Here is a 16,130-nt window from a genome sequence, read left to right as displayed (position 1 = left end):
GTCTGGGGTCTGCTGCTTTCCACATAAAGAAGGAAACACCCACAAGAAATTCTTTCATTATCACAGAATAGTTGTTAATCCCCACTTACGACACATTGAATCATAAAGGTGTATGCTTTCAATGGGTTTGTTTTAGAGTTGTAACAGAGGAAACCTCTCGTTTGGATGGTGAATGAGAAGATGATTTCCAACCTGCACACTCAGCTCCTCGTGGCAGACCAGCCGCTCGCCGCGCTCCAGGCTCTTGGCCACGCTGTGGTCCGCAGACAGCGAGTTCAGGGCCTCCACTTCTGACGCGGTGAAGAGGGTGTCATGGCCGTCTGTCGCCAGAGGGCCCTCCCCTTTTCCGTGGACGCACAGGATCTTCATTTCCTCAGTGTGACTTGAAATGTGGGAGGAGCCAGGGGCGTCCACACCCAGACTCTCCGAGGTGGCGCCGCGCTGCGTGCTGCGGTCTACAAAGGCATCGCAGTCTTCTGCAGAAGGAGAAAAAAAGAACACAGTAATTGTTTTGATACATTATTTGCATTACGGGAGGCATCGTGTATTTGTACACGTAACAGCAACTCTTGAAATATATGCGTCTGTAACATTGACACAGAGGGTTTAAAATGTGTACTGCAGACACAGATTGACAGTTTTGGAGAGGGACGTCTCCTCCAGCAACCTCCTCCCTAGACTCAAAGCTCAAGCGGGTGACCAGTTGGAGGAAACTCAACGAACACCAGCGCAAAATGATCTGAGCACAACATGATATGCGAGACAAGCGCAAATATTCTATTTTGACAACAAAAAGCGACAAAGTTTTCTTCCTTGTAAGCTGATCAGCTAACATTTAGAATACATTCAACATTTTGAACCCTTCTGGGTTCTTGACTGATTCCATCTTTGAAATGCAACTCCCAAGTTTGACTCATGTTTTATCAGAGGGCTGGTCATGATGCTTTTCAAAAGAGGACCAGGCTTTTTAGCGCAGGTAGAATCTAGCATCAGCCTAGAATCTATGCTTTCTAGAATCTACTACATCAAAGAAATATAAAAAATACTCAATGTAGAAAGTACACACCTTCACTTGTAAAATGGGGCTGCAAAGTCTTTAAGGATAGCTGTGTGCCTACAGTATGTGTTTCCAGGTGTTCTGTCTGGCAGGCAACATCCCTTGAGATAAGCTGCCGAATGTAAACACTTGATGTGCTGGTCTGTGTAGAGACAACAAACTAAAATCAGTACTCAAGTCAATATATTACTTTGTATATATTCCAGGTGCAAGTTGTAAGAAGATATAAGATAAGCATGTTTAGTTAGTAGTATTAGTTATATGAAAATGATATTACATGATTTATTTGTTTACATATTTTATAGTTCATATATCTTACAAGTTCATCTCAATACCATGACATCAAGCTCTGCAGAAATCTGCTAATAACCCTTTGATTTCAATCAGGCGTGAAGGGGAAAACATGAGTGGGCTATGCATTTAGGAAGAGTTAACCGGCCATAATTATCACCTCATCAGTAAAATGCTAGAACTACTGCGGTCCAGTAGCTGGTAAAAGACAGTTGTATTCGTTTGTAGTAGGGTGAGCAAGAATTGTTAAAGCTTCGGGACATTCCCTTGGTATCCAAGCAGTAGAGATCAGCGACTGTACCCCCATTGTTGAATTGTGCCCATTGTCGTGTGATGATCCCCCTGGCTTGCAGAGGTAAACACTCATTCAGGTGATCGGTGATCCAAATAAGAAAGAAGTGTACAACACTCGCGTTACAGTGTGTGTATTTACTAGTGGTGAAACGGATCAGTGTGTCCACGGTTCGGTTCAGATAACCGTTTTGGGCCTCGGTTTCGGATACGGTTCGGATTAGGATCATGTCCGTGATAGTAAAAAGGCGGACTTTTTTTTTGACGGAGGGTCGCTGACAGGCTGAAGGGAGGGGCGGGAAAAGTCTCATTGGCTCGGGCAGCACTGGAGATAATGCATTCCGCTGGGTCCTAAACACCCTTTGTATCGGACGTAGGCTACAGTAGGCAAAATACGCTACATAAGGCAATGCCTTCATGAAACCGAAATCCGCGGATCTCCAGAATGCTCCGAACTGTGGTAAACGAACCGAACGGATTCGGATACAATTCGAATCCGCTGCAGGCCTAGTATTTACACACATACCTGATGCCATCTACCTTTACATTAGCGACAGTAACTGGGCTGTTAGCTATAGAGCTAATGCTACAGCTACATAATAAGGGTAACCATGTACAGTAAAGCAACAAAATGATATAGCGTAAGTTGACTTACTTTTTCGGGGTTTGTAGCTGAGCCGAGGAGGTTTGTTACTGAGCTAGACTTTGAGCAAGTCTAGCTCTGCATTGGCCCAAGTTGAGGAGGCAGTGGTCAGTGATATGTTTTTGCGCAGACTGGCGCATTTCCAGTGACAATACCATTAACCCACTGCTTCTTCAGAGGCTTGGATGAAGGAATTCAAAAACAGACTTGTGTTGATTTCTACATCCAAACACTGAGCAACTGTCGTTTGCGAGCCATGATGTCTCTCAAGGGAAGAATGTGGCACGCCACTCACACGGTCGTAGCTCATTTTCTCATGGGCGGTCGAGACAGAATCTCTGGGCGGGCAAAGCAGAGAAAGGGGAGGTAACCTTTCCCCGTAATATTCTTTTTTTTATTGAACATGGTCAAAAAATAAGAAAGAAAGATTTTTTTAGTTTTGATATAGTGATACAGTTTTGATACAGTTTAACAGTACGTATGATGTTGATTGAATGTTTTAACGTTAACCATGCCATGTTTGTCAAAAGTATACAATAGCCGAACAGCTAGCTAGTTAGCACACATCTACTTACCAGCAGGTGGTCGTGTCGCGTAGTCATGTTCTCCGGTACCTCTCCGTTCCGTTTGGGCTTTGTCCTCTCCTTCAGCATTTCGAGCTGACACCCGTTTATACACATCTGTTTTCTTCAGGGCTGTGGTGTAGCTGTTCCAGTCAAAACGACTGGGAACAGCTCCAGTATTCAGCCTAGCACTCCCGTCGGTATAATCAGCCGCTGAGAAATGCCGACTACAGACCAGTGTACTCCCCTTCCGAATCACGAAATTAACTCCTTCATCCCGTCTGATCGCCCTGACCCACTGCTGTCTTTGGTCTGTATTAGTTGGGAAGTCGTGGAAATGCAAATACGGTTGTTTTTGTTTGGAATTGGCGCATAGAGGTACACAACAGAAGCTCTTGTTTTTTGACTGCGCCATTGTCAAATATCATGGACTACGCGACCGGAAGTCACTTTACCCGGTGAAGGCAAAATCGAACGCCGAACCAGGAAGTTGTGAGATAGGCCTATTGGAACAGGGGACTCTCTAAATCGACGCCACTTCGACCTGGGCGGGACTTTACGTCCTACGTCACTCGCTATGGGTGTGCATGTGTGCGCGTAGCAGCGGACTCGATGACGTCACCACCTCTGCTCGTCCGTTAACTGTGCTACGGCCTCATTTAATAATAATAATAATAATACATTTAATTTAGAGGCGCCTTTCAAGACACCCAAGGTCACCTTACAGAGCATGTCATCATTCAAAACTATGTAAAACAGACTAGGAATAAAAGGAAAACAGAGGTTAAACATGAAGAATAATAATAATTAATAACACTCAAAGACGCCTAAAGTGAAGGGGGGACCTCGCTAACCACCATTTATTTATTTATTTATTTAGTATTTAGGCATATACTACTGAACAATATAAACAAATGATGTAAAACAAAATCCCAGCTTCTTTCATTTTCAAATAGTAGGCTATGTAAATATTCTGAATGAATAAAAATTGAAAAGATATGCGTGTCCTGTCAGGTGTATAAGCTATACACACACACGACATTATATATATGTATTTATATATTATCTTATATTATAATTATTATATTATATAAATATATACATAAATTAAGTGTTACTTAAGCTACAAATATATGACTTGATGAAATCACACCCCAATACCACACCTGGTGCACATTGGGCCATTAACATTCAAAGGGGGGTAATGAATGATCAAAATGTCAAGACTGTCACTCATCGTCCCAGGTAAATTACTGCGATAACATTGCTTGATTAACACTATTCACACATGCATATGTTCAGGAATTCTGTCTTGCGTTCGCTCACACATGGCATAGCAATGCTAGCTCGGGAGCCAGATGAATCTCGCATGTTTCGTTTGCTAAGAGTAACAGCTTAAGTTAAGAGTAAGCTATTGCTATTGTTTTAAATTACAGGATGGATCTGAGAGGGATTGCCGTTGCGATGGGTTTCTTCTATCAACAAGCAGAAGAGGAGGCTGCCCAACTGAGGAGGATCATCGTTGAGCGGAGAGCTAGAATACGGCGGGCGATGCTAAGGAGACGAGCCATCCTCAGTTGTCCGTCTCACGTATGTGTTTTTTAACCTTTCGCTTTATCGGTTGATATTGATATATATATATACTTGACTGTAATGGGTGAATTTTCCATTTTTACCACAGGGTAGAAAGTTTAAGCCCCTTAAAGCTACACACAATATATAAAACGGGCTGAAATGTATTAAAAAATAACTAGCCCTAGGAAAGATTCCTTTAGTGAATTTACCCTTAGCTTTTTACTGATCAAACAAATAAAATGTTAAATTGTTTTTTAATTCTGGTATACAGCAGACAATACATATTAAATACATAATTGCAATACATTATTGTACATTAAAATACACAAATAAGCAATAAATCTAAAAAATATATGAATCTAACCATTGGCATATAAAAATATATTTATTTTCTTTGTTTGGTACCAGGACCAAAGCAGCTCACAGCTGTACACACAGCTGAACATCACAGTGCCCATCCTAGCCGTGTTTTTCTCTGGAGGGGACCTGAAGTCAGCCTTCAGGCTCTCCAGGGAGATCTTCAACCGGCTGCTTGCCTTGCTGCCCCGGCAAAAAGTCCATGAATGGAGCAGCCATGAGGTGGAGGTGCTGGTGGCAGTGTACTGGCTGGCCTGTGGAGCATCGTACAGGGTAACGGCAGATGCCTTCGGGATGCCCCTGTCCACAGTTTGCAGGACGGTCCCTGGCGGTGTGGAGGAGATGACGGCCATCCTCCACAGGGTGACTCATTTCCCCAAGGCAGAGGAGATGGAGGCGGTGGGGGCGGGCTTTGCTCGCCTTGCAGGTCACGAGGCCTTCAGATGTGCTGCTGGGGCCATTGATGGATGCCACATAAAAGTTTTGCCACCTGCAGAGCAGAAGAAGAGCTATTTCAACCGGAAGCTCTTCACCTCCGTCATCCTGCAGGGCATCTGCGATGGAAACGGTCCATTTATTGACGTGTACGTCGGGACCCCGGGGTCAGTGCATGATGCCCTCGTGCTCCGGCGTTCTCCCTTTTACAGGCAGGCTCTGTACCCACCAGCTGGGTACTTCTTGCTGGGTGATGGAGGGTACCCATGCCTGCAGCGTCCTGTGGCCATCATGACGCCATACCGCCACCCTGTAGCCGGTAAGCACCTTCTCTTCTGTCACACATGCACAGAAACAAATTGTTAGTTTGGTGACACTGATACATCCATGTGATTTTTTGATGACCAGGTCAGGTTGAAGCCAGATACAATAGGCACAGATACAACAGGCACCACGCTAGAGGGCGTAACATTGTGGAGAGGTCATTCGGGATCCTCAAAACCCGCTGGCGGGCCATCTTCCAGCGGTATCTGGAGATCCGGTCTCTGTTGGCCCCCAAGGTGGTGGTAGGTGCCTGCTGCATCCTGCACAACATTTGCATGGCAGCAGGGGATATCTTGGAGGAGGAGGAGGGCCCAGGTGACACCGTGGAGGCAGATGACAGGGACCTGTCAGGCAATGCGTCACGGGCGAGGATTGCTGCCCATGTTTCTGCTCCTGCAGGACTGGATGTTTGCCTGCAAGAACATGATTACCTCTAGACACACACACACACACACACACACACACACACACACACACACACACACACACACACACACACACACACACACACACACACACACACACACACACCCTAATTTTTTTTATTGTGTATATATATTCCTAGCTTTGTCAATAAATGTACATATATTTTTTTCATCAACTTTCAGCAGATATCGTCTCCGTTTTTTATGCTTAATAAAGCAGCGATTTTCTCCTTCAAACTCTTGCCTCCTGAAGTCCTTGTGTAACTCTGAATTTGCCAGTATGCATGTGAAATGTAACATACAAATACACTTTTGCTTTCAAGAATGAGTGGATGAATTTAGAATAATATCTCTCTCTCTCTCTCTCTCTCTCTCTCTCTCTCTCTCTCTCTCTCTCTCTCTCTCTCTCTCTCTCTCTCTCTCTCTCTCTCTCTCTCTCTCTCTCTCTCTCTCTCTCTCTCTCTCTCTCTCTCTCTCTCTCTCTCTCTCTCTCTCTCTCTCTCTCTCTCTCTCATTAATTTAACAGGTACCGTTCAGCCCTGACTGCAGCCGCGCTCTCCCTCTCCGCCCTCTGCCTGTGGGTGGGTCCCTGAGCGACTGAAAACAGGATATAAATTACTGCACTGTCAAATTAATTATTCTCATGTAATACACTTAATTACACTTACTCTATTTAAAGGGCCACTGAAATGGTATTGTGTGTAGGTTAACTTTCATATGAAGGAATCGCTGGAATGCTCAGTATATATAATATAATCAGTCTATAATACAAAGCAGATAAACAGGCAACGTATACTTACTTTGTACTTGAGCTTCAGATTGTTCCACTTCTTCATGGCCTGTTTGGTGGAAATATCCAGGCCAGAAGTGGAAATGAAGTCCCTAAAGCACATTCACACTGCCACTTTAATAACATGTAACATATTATTCATAATAAATTAAGACTACTGAAACCCGACTTGAACCGTCCCCAAGAAATAAAAGCACTCAAAATCAATCAATACTCACTCCCATCCCGTAGAAGAGGAGTTGCGGAGGCCAGTGAACCGAGCTTCATTTGCCGCCCGCCACTCGATGAGGGCCCTTGTTTCTTCAATTGTCCCTTGATAAAATAGAACGTGTTAGCCTATATTAATTGAATGCATAATAAAGGCCATCATATCAAGTCCTGTCGAGTTACGGCTAGCTGTCCCGCTCCAAAAAAGTGAAATCGTCCAAGAAAAACAAGTAGGATTTGACAGGTTGGAGAATTCAATGATAGCCTAATAAAAACGTTAAAAATAATAAATACCGATATTCGTGAAACAATATAATAATATAATAACGACTGATGACGTTTCACGGGTCCACGAGCAGGCACAAGTACGCAAATTGAGAATCGGCCTCTGATGTCATTGCCGCCTTCTGAGGCAAAAAAAGATGTAGAGAAAATCTGAGAAAGTAATGGTATTGATTCATTATTTGCATAAAGGGATACAGTATGTACGGGAACTCATATTAATGTTAGTTATTTTCATGGCATGGGACCATTAATTAAATTAATTTGGAAAGGATTTTAGGGCTAAAAGTAGGTCCTAACTGGCGAATTTAGGAGTAACTCCTAAAAATAATGGGCGTGTCACTCTTAAATTTAGGACTCCTAACTTTTTTCACTAAGAGCAATTCACAAAGTATTTTAGGCCTAAAAGTAGCACCTAAGTCTAGGAGAGCTTAAAAGTCCTCAAGAAGACTCCTAACTCAGTAAGACCTATTCACAAAGAATCGTAAATGCCTGCGAGACGAAATGTTAGGGTATTAAACTTGTTGTGGAGTTAATTGCAATGCAATAACATCCCCGACTAACAGGAATAATCCGATTAGTCCCGAAATAAAATGTTTGGCCACACTACGTTATTTAGGATTAGGGGAAATGCAACTTTGCAATGCCGACGATTTAAAAATATCGCAACCATCAGTCAGCCGTGCCATAAACTTTCCTTTGGACATTCAACAATTACACAGGATCAAAGCCAACTTCATGGCAATTGCAGGTATGCCCCGTGTGGTCGGTGCTATTGACGGGACGCACAATAAAAATAATTGCGCTATCAAAAGACGAGGACGTGTTCGTCAATAGGAAGAAAGTGCATTCCATCAACACGCAGGTTGTTTTTGATGCAAATTTTAACATAGCCTACTGGATGTTGTTGCAAAGTGGCCTGGATCTTCAGCTACCCATGATTCGCGCATTTTAATGGAGAGCGTTCTGAGGCAGCTTTTTGAGATGTACCAGTTGGGTGTCACTTGCTGGGAGACAGTGACTATCCATGCAAGACGTGGCTCTAGACACCCTACCTCAATCCACAACCGGGAGCACAGTTAAAGTATAACATGTAAGTGATTACGCATATTACGCTTAGTCCTACGTGTAAAACACATCGTATTGGCTCTTTGACGCCTTTTATTTGTTGAATCCATATTTATTATTGTTTACTGATTTCTTCCATACATGCTAGAGCACACAAACATACACGAAATGTTGTGGACAGAGGAATTGGGCAGATGAAACGTCGGTTCATGTCCTCCACGGCGAAATACGCCTCACCCCAGAGAGGGCAAGCACAGTCATTACTGTATGTGCCATTCTACACAACCTCTGCAAGCGGAGGAACAGTCCACAGCCAGACGATGATGATGATGATGATGATGATGGCGATCAACATGACAATGAATTTGGCCGTGTGGAACCGAGTGGACCGGCAATTAGGGATCACTTTGAAAACACATTTTAGGTAAACACCTTGGCGCAAATCAGTCAACACTTGTGTAGTTCATAACATTTATTTTCTTTTAAATTGTACGTATTTTTATTGTTTGCTTTCTCTCTCTCTTGAACGTGCAGGCTACAACGTCATTATCGTGGTCTGCACAAAATTGTCATCATGCGTGTATTCTGCTAACTGCACTATAACTACTTAATAGGAATCCATTTCTAGCCTGGGCTATTTTCTTGTTTTTCGGTGATTCAGTGGGCTCGTCTGAACAACCAATCACCGAACTGACTGCTTCTAAACTCGTGCACGAGAATTGACGTAATCCATAGCAACGGCACGTCACTCTTAGTTCACTCTTTGTGATTTATCCTTAGTAAGAGTAGGTCTCAGCGGCTTTGTGAATAACTTTTAAGAAAAAACTCCTACGTAAAATGTTTTAGCGCGAGTTAGGAGCCCTCCTAGCGGTAAGATAAAATGCTTTGTGAATACGGCCCCTGATCTCCATTCCACGCAGAAAAAATAAATAAAGCTTTTTATACTGATAAAATTGAAGGCATCAGACGCGCCATCAATATCTCCACTAAACAAAAATGTTGGACTACCACCCTGTTCAGGCGAAAGTAACGTGGCAAGGATGGCATGCTTTAATGTTATAGACGCTCAAAATCTTGTGGAAATTGTGACACAACTAAAGCCATCCACCTGTTGCCTTGATACTTTACCTACCAACCTATTTAAGAATGTTTTCGAATGCCTAGCAGTAGATATATTGCAGACAGTTTACGACTTTCTCCAGTCAGGCAATTTACCAAAAGCTTTGAAAACTGCAGTTATTAAACCCCTTTCAAACCAATATCAAATCTACCCTTCATAAGTAAAATCATTGAGAAAGTTGACCTCCAGCAACTTAATCACTTCCTAGCATCAATCAAGGTTGCTATGACACCTTCCAATCAATTCCATTCAACCCCTGCACAGCACTGAGACCGCCCTTATTAAAGTTGTAAACGTCATCCGTCTTAACACAGACTCTGGCAAAACCTCAATACTAATGCTACTTGACCTCAGTGCTGCATTCAACACTGTAGACCATACATTACTTCTGGACAGGTTAGAAAACTGGGTGGGGCTTTCAGGCACAGTTGTAAATTGGTTCAGGTCCTACCTACAAAATAGGAACTACTTTGTTTCCATTGACGACTTTGTATCAGAATCAACCAACGTGACATGTGGAGTCCCACAAGGTTCGATCTTAGGACCCTCTTTATTCAACATCTACATGCTCCCACTAGGGCAAATCATGCAAAATAGCAATATTGACCATCATTGCTATGCTAATGACACGCAAATCTATGTATCGCTATCACCAAATGACTATCGGCCCATAGATCTGCTGTGCCAGTGCATTGAGGAAGTGAAAGAATGGATGTGCCGAAATTTCCTTCAACTAAATGAGGACAAAACAGAGATATTGTATTTGGTTCTAAAACGGAAAGGCTTAAAGTAACCAAACACCTTCACCCTCTGTCCCTGAAAACCTCAAAGCCAGAAATCTAGGGGTTATCATGGATTCAGAATTACATTTCGACAGTCGCATCAAATCAGTTACAAAATCTGCATATTATAATAATAATAATAATAGATTCAACCTTAACGATATTATCACCTTAAAAATGTAGCAAGACTTAGAGGGCTCATGACCACCGAAGACTTACAAAAACTTGTACATGCCTTTATCACTAGTAAGCTTGATTACTGCAATGGTCTCCTCACAGGTATCCCAAAACAAACTCTGAGGAAGCTTCATCTTGTTCAGAATGCTGCTGCTAGAGTTCTAACAAAGTCCAAGAAATGTGAACATATTACACCAATTCTGAAATCGTTACATTGGCTTCCTGTATGTCAGAGAATTGATTTTAAAATCATGTTGCTAACCTATGAATCCCTACTTGGTTTAGGCCCAAAATATTTAACTGATATAATATTTAAGATCATCTGAGACCAATCTGTTAATTATCCCCAGACAGAGTAAACACGAAACAGCCTTGTGCATGAAAAGTGCTATATAAATAAAGTTGCCTTGCCTTGCCTATTATTGTCTGCAAGTCCTGTGGGTGGGAGGGGGGTAGGTCTGTCTCATCTCTTCGTTCTTTGTATGTTTTGTATGTTACAATCTAATTAAAAAATTGATAAAAAAAAGAAAATAATATTTAACAGATAAGAGTTGAGACCTCTTCATTTTGAGAATCAATGTACGCCGAGGTTGATCAATGCAGCAGCTGAGCACTTGACCAACGTTACATAATGTCTTGCCCCCCCCACCCCACCCACATTGGAAAATGATTTACAAAAAACATGGTGAATAAACATGTTTTATTTAGCTTGGTCTAATTCTATGACTAGTGGGAATTAAGGGCACCACTAGAGGGCACCCCCAACACATTTGTCGCTCTAGGCAATCTCCTCGTTCGCTTATAGCAATCACCAGCCCTGGCTGCAACTGGCGTTGTTCTGCACACACATGCAGAGGCTTCTTAACGGGGGTGAGTCCTCATGTGGGTCTTCAGGGCAGAGCAATGACTAGCGCTTGGTGCATTGGTCACACTTTTAGGGCTTCTCGCCGGAGTGAGTCCTAATGTGGACCTTCAGGCTGCCTTGATGTTGGAAGCGCTTCGTGCATTGGTCACACCCGTAGAGCTTCTCACCAGAATGAGTCCTCATGTGGATCTTCAGGTCGGTTTCCAAACTGAAGCGCTTCGTGCATTGGTCACACTTGTAGGGCTTCTCCCTGCGGTGAGTCTTCAGGTGGCTCTTCAGCTGTGATGTCCGACCGAAGCGATTCGTGCATTGGTCACACTTGTAGGGCTTCTCGCTGGAGTGAGTCATCATGTGGCGCTTCAGGGTGCAACGATCTTTGAAGCGCGTCGTGCATTGGTCACACATGTAGGGCCTCTCGTCGGAGTGACTCCTCATATGGATCTCCAGTTGGTTTTTCGAAAAGAATTGCTTCCTGCATTGGTCACACTCGTAGGGATCCTCCCCGGTGTGAGCCATCATGTGGAGCTTCAGGTCCCTTGTCACACTGAAGCACTTCGTGCATTGGTCACACTTGTAGGGCTTCTCGTCGGAATGAGTTATCATGTGGTTCTTCAGGTTGGCTTTCAGACTGAAGCGCTCCGTGCATTGGTCACAGCTGTAGGGCTTCTCCCCAGAGTGAATCCTCATGTGGATCTTCAGGTTGCCTTTCCGACCGAAGCGCTTCTTGCATTGTTCACACTTGTAGGGCTTCTCCCCGGAGTGAGTCATCATGTGGCGCTTCAGGTGACAGTTCTTACGGAAGCGCTTCGTGCATCGGTCACACTTGTAGGGCTTCTCCCCGGAGTGAGTCCTCATGTGGGTGTTCAGGTGGCCTCTCAGACTGAAGCGCTTCGTGCATTGGTCACACTTGTGGGGCTTCTCCCCAGAGTGAGTCCTCATGTGGACCGTCAGGGAGCATTGCCATTTGAAGCGCCTCATGCATTGGTCGCACCCGTACTGCTTCTCGTCCGCGTGGGTCCTCATGTGGACGATCATATTGGCATCGTTGGGAACAACCTTTCCACACAAGACACCGGGCCGGCCCTTGCGGCCGCCCTGATGCCCAGTCAGCTCCTCAAGGCGGACGAGCCTCACGCTGCAGTTCAGGATGCGCAGCTCCCCGCTGTGACTGGCCATGTGGGAGGAGCCAGGGGCGTCCACACGCAGACTCTCCGAGGTGGCGCCGCGCTGCGTGCTGCGGTCTCTAATGTCACTGCCGTCTTCTTGAGTGAAGAAAACAAAGACAGAGAAAGTAAAGGTTTTAATACATTATTTGCACAAAGGGATCCAGTATGTAATATGTACATACTTGTGTGTGTATTGGAAGAATTATATTTTGACATTCTTTCTTTCTAACTTCTATTTGTTGATTCATGCATTTTCCTAGTCCCCCTTGGGGGGGTCAAGGGTCAAAGGCTCCAGCTGAGAAGGCACCGCTACGTCTCCGCCTTTTAAGGATGTGGGGAGGTTATAAAGACACAACCCAGGTCATCTGTTGTTTCCTATCACCCGTTTTACCAATACTGTAGTTATACTGGGAGCTGATTCAGCATTCGTGACACCTGTTTGCCATGAAGAAGATGTAAATCATTCTACTATGACAGGGATGGGCACGCACATAATTTCTATAAAAAAAATAATCGAGTTACAGAAAACTTGGTTAAGAAAGAAGAAAAGCTGAGTATCTGTTCATAGAATTCAAAGGCAAACCCATGTGTCTAGTGTGCTTAGAAGCGATATCAGTCATGAAGGATTTCCACTTAAGTCGCCACTACAACTACTAAAACTGCCCTGAAGTGAATATCATGCTTGTTGGGTTTGAGTTCATTGAGTTGTTGCGCTTAATGTTGGGCCACTGTTTTTCAGTTTTGTGACATCATTGAATGATGATGTATGTGAGCCCTTTGTACTGATCAAATTACTAACCAATCTGTTGAGCATGGAATACATGAAATGAATGTATGTTGGTTCAATCACCATACCATACATAGGTTATGAATCTGGAAGATTTTGTAGGTAGTGGCCATCCCCAAAATGCACCAGAATACAGGAAATCATTTCCAACAAATTCAATGTGCAGCTTCTCTCAGTTTACGTCTGGTTGAAGTGCACAGTCACATGGCCCTCTGATGGTGAAGATGAAGAATTGTGGCCCTCTTTATCATGAAAGATGCCCATCCCTGTACTATGAACTGTATAAGTAGCATTCGTGTTTTAGCAGGGCTCTGGTCATGCTTCTCAAAAGATGACCAGGCTTTTTAGCGCAGGTAGAATCGAGTACATTCTCAGTTGATCCAGGTTGTTTTCTTGCATAGATGCAATGTGTATTACTAACCTACGGCGGGCATGCCTCCACCAATATCCTCTTCAACCTTGATTGAAATGGTGTCTGGGGTCTGCTGCTTTACACATAAAGAAGGAAACACACACAATACATATTCTTTAATTTGCACAGAATAGTTATTAATCCCCACTTACGACACATTGAATCATAAAGGTGTGGGCTTTCAATGGGTCTGTTTTAGAGTTGTAACAGAGGAAGCCTCTCTTTTGGAGGGTGAATGAGAAGATGATTTCCAACCTGCACACTCAGCTCCTCGAGGCAGACCAGCCGCTCGCCGCGCTCCAGGCTCTTGGCCGCGCTGTGGTCCGCAGACAGCGAGTTCAGGGCCTCCACTTCTGACGCGGTGAAGAGGGTGTCATGGCCGTCCGTCGCCAGAGGGCCCTCCCTTTTTATGTCGACGCTCAGGAACTTCAGCTCCTCGCTGTGACTGGACATGTGGGAGGAGCCAGGGGCGACCACACCCAGACACTCTGAGGTGGCGCCGCGCTGCGTGCTACGGTCTCCAAAGGCATCACAGTCTTCTGCAGAGGGACAAAAAGACAGAAAGTAAATGTTTTAGTACATTGTTTGCATAAAAGGAGGAAATGTGAAAGATGCCCATCCCTGTACTAGGAACTGTATAAGTAGCATTCGTGTTTTAGCAGGACTCTGGTCATGATGCTTCTCAAAAGAGGACCAGGCTTTTTAGCGCAGGTAGAATCAAGTACATTCTCAGCTGAACCAGGTTGATTGCTTGCATTGATGCAATGTGTCTTACTAACCTCCAGCGTGCATGCCTCCACCAATATCCTCTTCAACCTTGATTGAAATGGTGTCTGGGGTCTGCTGCTTTCCACATAAAGAAGGAAACACACACAAGACATATTCTTTCATTTGCACAGAATAGTTGTTAATCCCAACTTGAGACACATTGATTCATAAAGGTGTGGGCTTTCAATGGGTCTGTTTCAGAGTTGTAACAGAGGAAGCCTCTCTTTTGGATGGTGAATGAGAAGATGATTTCCAACCTGGACACTCAGCTCCTCGCGGCAGACCAGCCGCTCGCCACGCTCCAGGCTCTTGACCGCGCTGTGGTCCACAGACAGCGAGTTCAGGGCCTCCACTTCTGACGCGGTGAAGAGGGTGTCATGGCCGTCCACCGCCAGTGGGCCCTCCCCTTTACCGTAGACGCTCAGGAACTTCAGCTCCTCGCTGTGGCTGGACATGTAGGAGGAGCCAGGGGCGTCCACACCCAGACACTCTGAGGTTGCGCCGCGCTGCGTGCTACGGTCTCCGAAGGCATCGCAGACTTCGGAAGAGGGTGAAAAAAAAGACAGAAAGTAATCTTAAACTACTATAATAGCAGGCATGTCGCACCAGTTACTCAAGTGCGCATGTGCCAAGCGCGAACGCATATATACACCGCAAGCAAGCACACAAACATACACAGAAACACACAAACATGCGCTGTCACGACCCTAACGAGGGGAGCTTAACGAGCTCATTGACAACACCTGAGCTGGTCTTATTTAAGTAGACCAGTGAGCCCAGTGTCGGTGCAGTTCTCGTTTGGGAGGCACTGTCATGCCAAATTTGTACCGGCTGCCAAATTTGTACCGGGCACGTCATCCATACGTAATCCATTCCAAACCTGCCCGGCAACAGAGGATCGCGTCGTCCGTTGCCTGGCAACGGACGATCGCGTCGAATGACGTGAAAGGTTCACGGACATTCGCGAACCTTCTATCTAGCGATCCGTTATCTGTATTGTGCCATTTCGTCCTTGACCTGTTTTAAACACTCAGTTTACTTGCTAAATTTGATTAAACAATTAAATACAATACAAATATAAAGTAAAAACAAGTGTTATCTAGCGATCCGTTTTCTGTATTATGTTATTTCGTCCATGGCAACATGAGCGCAAATGTTTTTTGAAACCTGCCCGGCAACGGACGACGCGATCATCTGCTGCCAGGCAGGTTTGGAATGGATTACGTATGGATGACGCGCCCGGTAGAAATTTGGCAGCCGGTACAAATTTGGCATGACACCGCCACTTATTATTTGTTCCTTTGGTCGTTTGGTTTAGTTGTATCCTAGGTATGTTTACACCTGACAACACTACACCCATACATATAGATTGAATACGCACGCCATACCTTATGTTATGTTATGTTATGTTCACTTGATTATAATACATCTTTGTTAAACTCAGTCAATTGTGTGCGTCTCCCCTCATTTCCACAACCGCCACGGTCGGCTTGTGACATACACACAATGCAACACAAAGGCAGCGACATGTACACGGAAGTGCACACACACACACACACACACAGGTAAGAGGTTTAACGGCTATGCCATCGGCACAGGCGCAGGTAAGAACACACACGCAAGCATGCGCGTATTTTTCCACTTACCAATAGGAGTTGCCTTATATTTTAAAATGTCAATGCACTTTTTAGCCCTGAATAACAGTATAAGTAAGTGTGTGTATATATATATATATATATATATAT

The 16,130-nt window shown here is 44.3% G+C and overlaps 3 protein-coding genes and 1 pseudogene across 3 annotated transcripts in view; all 4 read right to left on the bottom strand.

Annotated features, from left to right (window-relative positions):
- Positions 1-16,130, bottom strand: part of LOC132455506 (uncharacterized) — a 103,611-nt pseudogene that overhangs the window by 51,286 nt on the left and 36,195 nt on the right.
- Positions 1-16,130, bottom strand: part of LOC132455358 (zinc finger protein 845-like) — a 43,280-nt gene that overhangs the window by 18,764 nt on the left and 8,386 nt on the right. The gene's annotated exons all lie outside the window — the stretch shown is intronic.
- The window catches only part of LOC132456616 (zinc finger protein 271-like), a 31,607-nt gene that overhangs the window by 7,520 nt on the left and 7,957 nt on the right, over positions 1-16,130 (bottom strand). Inside the window, exons 2-3 of the mRNA XM_060051023.1 lie at positions 14,798-14,923; positions 11,326-12,514 (exon numbers count right to left, since the gene is read on the bottom strand). Coding sequence (XP_059907006.1) covers positions 11,326-12,514; positions 14,798-14,923 — 1,315 coding nt within the window. The remainder of the gene's footprint in view (positions 1-11,325; positions 12,515-14,797; positions 14,924-16,130) is intronic.
- On the bottom strand, positions 118-3,376 carry LOC132455415 (uncharacterized). The gene is made up of 2 exons (XM_060049289.1): positions 2,858-3,376; positions 118-476 (listed from the first exon to the last, which is right to left on the bottom strand). The coding sequence occupies exons 1-2, from the start codon at positions 3,258-3,260 to the stop codon at positions 133-135; spliced, it is 747 nt and encodes a 248-aa protein (XP_059905272.1). The 5' UTR covers positions 3,261-3,376; the 3' UTR covers positions 118-132.

Source organism: Gadus macrocephalus, chromosome 4 (assembly GCF_031168955.1).
Source record: "Gadus macrocephalus chromosome 4, ASM3116895v1".
Lineage (NCBI taxonomy): Eukaryota > Metazoa > Chordata > Actinopteri > Gadiformes > Gadidae > Gadus > Gadus macrocephalus.
The sequence above is the reverse complement of the archived record's forward strand: the minus strand, read 5'-3'. Positions and strand labels throughout refer to the sequence as shown.